This window comes from Balaenoptera acutorostrata, chromosome 11 (assembly GCF_949987535.1).
Source record: "Balaenoptera acutorostrata chromosome 11, mBalAcu1.1, whole genome shotgun sequence".
Lineage (NCBI taxonomy): Eukaryota > Metazoa > Chordata > Mammalia > Artiodactyla > Balaenopteridae > Balaenoptera > Balaenoptera acutorostrata.
Genome location: NC_080074.1, coordinates 101,004,678 through 101,011,937, shown reverse-complemented (window position 1 = coordinate 101,011,937; position 7,260 = coordinate 101,004,678). Strand labels below are relative to the sequence as shown.

Here is a 7,260-nt window from a genome sequence, read left to right as displayed (position 1 = left end):
CCTCAGCGCCTCATCTTTCCCTCTCGACCTCCCCACCCTGCACGCGTGGCAGGATTGCTCCGCTGTGCAGAATTAGGCAGCGTCTACACTCCAGATCCGCACTTCTCAATCTGGGGGCGATTTTGCCCTGCAGGGGACAGTCGGCAACGTCTAGAGACTATTTTTGTGGTCACAACCCAGCGGGAAGGGGTGCTACCAGCAGCTAGGGGGCTGAGGCCAGGGATGTTGCTAAATATCCTACAATGCACAGGACAGATCCCACCACAGAGAATGCTCCGGCCCAAAATGTCAGTGAAGCTGAAGTTGAGAAACCCTCCTCTCCACCAAGGGCTGGCTTCTGTCCTGCCCTCACCCTGACTCGTGCCCCTGACCCCATCTCTAAAGATAGGTGACTGACCTGGCCAGGCTGATGGGAGATCAGGTCATGATTCCCCGTCAGCTCTAGACACTGTCTCTGGGGACTGTCTCCCAGGGATTCCTCACCACGTTACAGGGTCTGCAGCAAGTCAGCCCCTCAGATGCAGGCCCCATCCACCCACTCCTACTCCCCAGTTCCTCTCTGCTGAGTCACCTGAACTGGAGGCAGTGAGGCTGCTGTCATGGCTACACTGGTGTCTTTGCTGTCATGACAACAGCACACTGCATCAGTCGTGCTCCCAGAGCACTGAGCGCCCTCTTTTCAGCAAAGGACAGTAATGAGAAATGACAAGCATGCGGCAAAGGGGGACATGCTTTGGGTAGCACAGGAGGGTGGAGGGGCTCCTAAGGCCCTTGTCAGGGAAAGCGCTGCCATCCTGGTGGAGCCTGAGGAGGAGGCCGCGTCCCCCCTCCACTTACCCAGCAGACTCCTCAGGCGCTTCCCACCTCCCACCATTAGCTGCCCTGTGGCCCTGCTCTTCCTGCTCCTGCAAAAGTCTGGCCGTGGACCATGCAGATGGCTGCCAGCCACAGCCAGCCTTGGATCTGGGGCCCCAAGGAGGGAGGGCAATCCCAGAAAGGCAAGAGACAGGCTGGAGTCGGGGTGCAGGGCAGTGCTCTCTGCCTTTTAAGCAAAGGTTATCACCATGCAGGCTAAACTTAGCCACAGGCTTTTCAGCTGGAAAAGGGGGCTGGTCTCAGGTTACGCTGGGCCAGCAAAGAGGCCCCAATTCTGTCCCCCAGCACCTGCTGATGGGCAATGTCCATTCCACCCCACCCCCTCTAAACCCTCAACCCTTCAAGTCCCCAGAACCAGCCCTTCCTCCATCCTCAGCTTACAAACCCAGCACAGTGCAGGCTTCTGACTGACTGGTCTTGGAGAGGAATGGATTCCTTCCTCCACATCACGTGTGCGAAGGGGCTGGGGGCCTGTTCCCACCATGTGCCCAAGACCTCCCAATATCTTCCCTCTTCTGGACTCCTCACCCTGCCCCCAACATCCCCTGGACGCAGCCAGTGAAGGGGAAGCACTGGCTGCAGGGCTGGCCTGCACGTCCCAGGATGGGGAGGGACTTCCGCCCTCACGTCCTGCTCTCGGCCCAGGGCTGGACGGGCTGGACAGGGTGAAAGAGGCATTGTCTCCCAGCCCGGGCGGCACAGCCCTCAGGTTTCCCAGGAGCGACTTCGTGGGAGGCCTCCGGCCTTCTACCGGGCCAGCCCCCAGCAGTGATGCTCTCCCGCCCCGACGCCCCAGCCCGGGCCTAGGGGAGAGCAGGTGGTGCGCACAGGGCCTGGTTTGTCTGCCCCGATTCTCAGGTCTCCAGGCTGCCTGCGCCGCAGGACGTCGTGACCTTCAGTGCAGACCTCTCCCCCGGAGCCTCCTTCCTCTCCAGGCCCTCACAGCCCAGGACCCAGCCCCGGCCCCCCGCCCGGAGAGGCCCGAAGCCGGGGTCGGAGGGGGGCGGAGGGAGGGGGGAAGGGGGGCTGGGCAGGGCCCTGCGGGAGGCCCCTCCCGAGCCTTTTCCTCTGCTGTTCCTGTGTCACTACCGAAGAGCCTCGAGAAGTTCCTCAGCCTTCCCGCCTCTCAGCCTTTGAAAGCAGGGGAGCGGGGGCGGGGAGGAGGAGGAAGGGGGACCCTGCAGCCGCGAGCTGTCCCTGGCTCTGGGTCCAATTCCCTATCTAACCGGCTCCCCAGGTCCTCCCGTTACATCCGTGCAGCATCCCTCAGTTCTCACAAGGGCCCCCGGCCCCGAGTCCACAGAATCCCGCAGTAACCTCCCGCCCCCAATCCCCGCCAAGCACCATCACCGGTCCCCTCCTCCTTTGGGCCAGTCTCGGTCCCCTCCCCCTCTCCGTCCTCAGCCCACACGCAAGGTGCGCGCACATTTGAAGAACCAGGCTGGTCTAAAAAAAGCGGAGGGCCGACTACTCGCGACTTTACGGGCGCACGTAGCTCAGGCCTCCGCACCCCGGGGCTGGGACTGGGCGATGCGGATCCGCGTCACCACGCCCCCGCCCTTCACCTTCCCTATAAATCCCGGCTGCAGCCTTCCCCTGCGTTCTCTGCTCCTTCCCGTTCGACAGACAGCTGTGTCTTGTGTGCAGTGCCAGGTAAAGCCTGGCGGAGAGGATCCACAAAGGGCTCGGGGACGGTCCCGAAAGGGACAAGGGGCGTGCGCGGGCCGGGGGTGCGGCTGAGGAGGCCGGGGTCCGGGTCGCGCCCGGCGGGGCCCCCGCATTGCGGGGGCGGGAGGAAGGACGTGCGGAAGCGCAGGTCCGGGATGGAGGCTTGGGGGAGGGGCGGGGAGGGCAGCGCAGGACTCCAGCCGCTTCGCCCCGCGTTCTAATGCTCACCTCCCTCTGCCCGCAGCTGCGTCCCGGAAACAAGATGGTGAAGGTCGGAGTGAACGGGTGAGTTACGGGGTGGGGCGGGGTGGGGCAGTAAGTTCTGCGGTCCCCACCGAATTGCGTCTGTAGGTCTTGCCCTACTGGGTCTCTGCCAGCGCGTGCGGGACCTGGATGGGGGTGGTCGTACCCCCCCCCCCCCAAGGAGAACTCAAGGTCGGTGCTCAGACTTGGAGGAGGCCCTCGCAAGGCCTCGTGCCCCCCATCCCCGGCTGTTGCGCCTCCTGTTAACTCCGCCTCTGCGGAGCCTTCCACTCCGCCTGCGGCAGATACACAGGAGTCTCCGATTCTTGCTCTGGACCCATCCTCTAATCCCCCAGCTGGGGCTCTTTCTTTCATTTCGCGCCCTTCGCGGTCACGTGCTGGGGAGGAGCCCGTCCCCCACCTCCAGCCCGTGCCGCCGGCCGGGCGCAGCCCCGGGATGCAGGAGGCACAGCTGCGCGCAGAACCAGCTGGGGGGGGCCGGGGGGGGGCGGTCATCTGCGGTAACCAGCCGCCATGTTGCAACTAGGAAGGAAATGAATGAACTGCCGTTAGGAAACCTTCCTTAGCCCTTCAGCCTGCCTCCTTCCTTGCCTATGACTAACCCTCCTACCCCTGTCTCGTGGGGGTGGAGTCGCCTTTATCCCTTAAGCCAGGTGAGGCTAGGCTTTCCCTTTCTTGTTCAACTAGACCTCAACTCTGACCATACTAACCCTAGACCATCCCTTAAACCGCCAGCCAAATTTCCCCCTAGGGATGATAGGATGCTTTTCCTAGATGGTTCTCTGAGGAATCAAAAACGTGGGTTTATGGGGGTGGTCTTGTGTTGTTTTGGGGGTTTTTTTCCTTTCCTTTTTCCGGAGAGGTGTGGTAGCCGTGGCTTGGTGCCACGCTGGGAGAGCTGAGTCATGGGTACTTAGAAATTTTCCACCACAAAATGGCTCCCGGAGCTGCAGCCCCTGTCTTCACAGCGGCTCTCCTCGAAGCTCATTTCTTCCATGCCTAGAGCTGACCCAACCCTAAGGGCCAGGCTGTAAAGGTCACCAGGAGGATTAGGTGTCCGTGAGCCTCGGGCATCCTGCCCTTCTCCCCATCCCGTCTTCCAGAAACCAGATCCCCACTCCACCCTAAGCTGGGGTTAAATATAGCTGCCTGACCTTTTCTGCAGCTGGGGTCCTGGGCTTCCGCTCTTTTCCACCTCCTCCCCCTGCCCTCCCCACACCCAAACATCTGTTGCTCCCACTGCTGATTTTTGGAAAAGAGCTAGGAAGGACAGGTACTAAGCAAATCAGAATGCTGGGATTAGGGGTTGAGAAACCATTCGTTTTCCCTGTCTCTTTCCCTTTTGTAGGAGGGACTTGGGGAAGGGGTGGGTTTCCCCTGGCCAGTTCACTTCTGACCTTTGCTCTTGCCCTTTGAGCTTGGTGATGCTGAGTGTACAACTCTTTGCTCTCTAGAGAGTGTAGCCCGAAGCTGGGCCAGACAGGAACAAGCATTTACAGTTAGTGGGTGTGATGAATGCCATGTGCCTGCCACGTGCCCAGACTGTAGGTGGCAGCAGCAGCGCACCACCCTGTCACTCCTCAACGGATATCAGATGACTAGCGGGTGGGCAAGTCTTTGAGCCCAGTCACCTCTTGGGCAGGATGTGAGCCTTCACTTTGTGGCCGTGCTGGGAAGCCAGTCTGTCCTGGCAGAGTTGCTTAGGAAGATAAAGTGAGCTCTCCTGGGACTTTTCTGGTGGTAGCAAAGTGTCATCCTCTTCCCTCTGAAAGAGGGTGGGGGGGCCTGGGGCTGCTTACATACCCAAGAGGACTCTCTCCTCCCTTCTCATGCCTTCTCACCTGTTGTCCCCCTCAGATTTGGCCGTATTGGGCGCCTGGTCACCAGGGCTGCTTTTAACTCTGGCAAAGTGGACATTGTCGCCATCAATGATCCCTTCATTGACCTTCACTACATGGTGAGTGCCACCCGTGCTGGTGGCGGGGAGCAGAGCCTGGCTGAGGCGCAGCCCCTTGACGCCCTCCCTGGTCCCCGCAGGTCTACATGTTCCAGTATGATTCCACCCATGGCAAGTTCCATGGCACAGTCAAGGCTGAGCACGGGAAGCTTGTCATCAATGGAAAGGCCATCACCATCTTCCAGGAGTAAGTGTGGGAGACGGAACAGGAAGAAATTTGCCTCGGAGGAGGTACTGGAGTGGGGTGACCTCCTTGCGTCCGTGGCAGCCCACGTCCCTGAGCTTTGTCCTGTCTTCCCTTGTAGGCGAGATCCCGCCAACATCAAATGGGGTGATGCTGGTGCTGAGTATGTGGTGGAGTCCACTGGCGTCTTCACCACCATGGAGAAGGCCGGGGTGAGCAGCAGGGAGGTGGAAGAGGAGGGGAACTGACCCTGGGCTTCGGTGTGACGGGAAGATGGGGCGGAGCGGACCTAGGCCCGGAAGGGGGAGCCTGGGTTTGTAAGTACTCCTCTGCTGCAGGCTCACTTGAAGGGTGGAGCCAAGAGGGTCATCATCTCTGCCCCCTCTGCCGATGCCCCCATGTTTGTCATGGGCGTGAACCATGAAAAGTATGACCACCACCTCAAGATCGTCAGGTGAGCGCGGCAGAGGGCGTGGAGAAGTGGGCAGATCGTGCAGCGTGGTACATGATGGACGTGCCCTTGACCTGCCTCCCTCTTTCCAGCAATGCCTCCTGCACCACCAACTGCTTGGCCCCCCTGGCCAAGGTCATCCATGACCACTTCGGCATCCTGGAGGGACTCATGGTATGAGTGATGGGGGGCTTGCCAGAGCACATTCAGTCCACACCCAGGGTGGGACCCTTCTCCCTCCCAGAGCATGGCCCTGGGGTTCCAAGGGATCTGCTCAGGTCACTTAGTTCTTCCCCTGGGAGGAGGGAGGGGGTTGGCGTGGTGAGCACTAGGCAGGGCCTTCACGCCCCCTCCTGTTTCCAGACAACGGTCCATGCCATCACTGCCACCCAGAAGACCGTGGATGGCCCCTCCGGGAAGCTGTGGCGTGATGGCCGAGGGGCTGCCCAGAACATCATCCCCGCTTCTACTGGCGCTGCCAAGGCTGTGGGCAAGGTCATCCCTGAGCTGAACGGGTGAGACTCGTTGCTGCTTTTCTGCCCTGGGGACCCGGGGACCCGGGATGCCTGGTGCTGACTCTGCTTACTTGTGTCTACAGGAAGCTCACTGGCATGGCTTTCCGCGTCCCCACCCCCAACGTGTCCGTCGTGGATCTGACCTGCCGCCTGGAGAAACCTGTAAGTTTGGCCTGGAGCAGCTTTGGTGGGCTGGGGCTTGCAAGACTGGAGCTTGAATAACCGCCTGTCTTTACCTCCTCAGGCCAAATACGAGGACATCAAGAAGGTGGTGAAGCAGGCGGCGGAAGGCCCCCTCAAGGGCATCCTGGGCTACACTGAGGACCAGGTACTGATGGGTCAGGGAACTTGGTGTCCACGTGGCCTTGGTGAGCAAGACTGGGTTCTGTGCTTGGCTCTCCCTCCCTAGGTTGTCTCCTGTGACTTCAACAGTGACACCCACTCTTCTACCTTCGATGCTGGGGCTGGCATCGCCCTCAACGACCACTTTGTCAAGCTCATTTCCTGGTGTGTGGCGCGGGTGTGGGAGGTGATGCGTCAGAGTGGGACTGAGTCTGCTGCCCCCTGGTGGCCGGCTCTGGAAAACAACCCTTAACTCCCTCTCCTTCCAGGTACGACAATGAATTTGGCTACAGCCACAGGGTTGTGGACCTCATGGTCCACATGGCCTCCAAGGAGTAAGAGTCCCTGGACCACCAGCCCCAGCAGGAGCACGAGAGGAAGAGAGAGGTCCTCCACTGCTGGGGAGTCCTTGTCCCAACTCCGTCCTCCAACACACTTGAGAATCTCCCGATCTCCACACGGTTTCCATCCCAGACCCCATGAGGGAGGGGAGGGGGAGGAGGAGGGGCTTAGGGAGCCCTACCTTGTCATGTACCATCAATAAAGTACACTGTACCCAGGCTACTGTTTTGTCTTGCTCCAGGGTCTAGGATAAAGGGGAGGGGAGCTGGGCTGGGGCCAAGGAGAACTACATCTTGCTGATAGCACGCAACCAGCCAGGAGCCCCGCCCCGGTCTGGGAGCGGACACTGCTCCCCTGAAGAGCCACCTGTCCTCAGCTCACCTTGGTTCCTCTCTGAGGTCTTTGGGTGCCACGGGGACTCGCTGTGCTCCAGATGGCTGTGGCCGAGCCCAGGAATGGCCTGGCTCCGCGTATCCAGATGCCATTCTGTCTGCAGCTCCCTGGAGGGTGACACTGGCACAGGAAGTCAGGGCAGACTCCGCCTGGCCTCTGGCCAGTTAGCTGACCTCTGCAGCAGCATGGAGCACGGCCAGCCTGCCGGGTGCAGGCCCCAGCTCTGCCCAGCGGCTACAAGTCTCAGTGCCCCAGTGACCACCAGCAG

At 60.7% G+C, this 7,260-nt stretch overlaps 1 protein-coding gene across 1 annotated transcript; it reads left to right on the top strand.

Moving 5' to 3' along the window:
• The first annotated feature begins 2,391 nt into the window (after nucleotides 1-2,391).
• On the top strand, nucleotides 2,392-6,817 carry GAPDH (glyceraldehyde-3-phosphate dehydrogenase). Its single transcript, XM_057557297.1, has 12 exons — nucleotides 2,392-2,529; nucleotides 2,789-2,829; nucleotides 4,666-4,765; nucleotides 4,846-4,952; nucleotides 5,071-5,161; nucleotides 5,288-5,403; nucleotides 5,493-5,574; nucleotides 5,764-5,915; nucleotides 5,999-6,077; nucleotides 6,160-6,243; nucleotides 6,325-6,422; nucleotides 6,527-6,817. Exons 1-12 carry the CDS (start codon nucleotides 2,407-2,409, stop codon nucleotides 6,594-6,596), a joined length of 1,143 nt encoding a protein of 380 aa, XP_057413280.1. The 5' UTR covers nucleotides 2,392-2,406; the 3' UTR covers nucleotides 6,597-6,817.
• The last annotated feature ends 443 nt before the right edge of the window (nucleotides 6,818-7,260 follow it).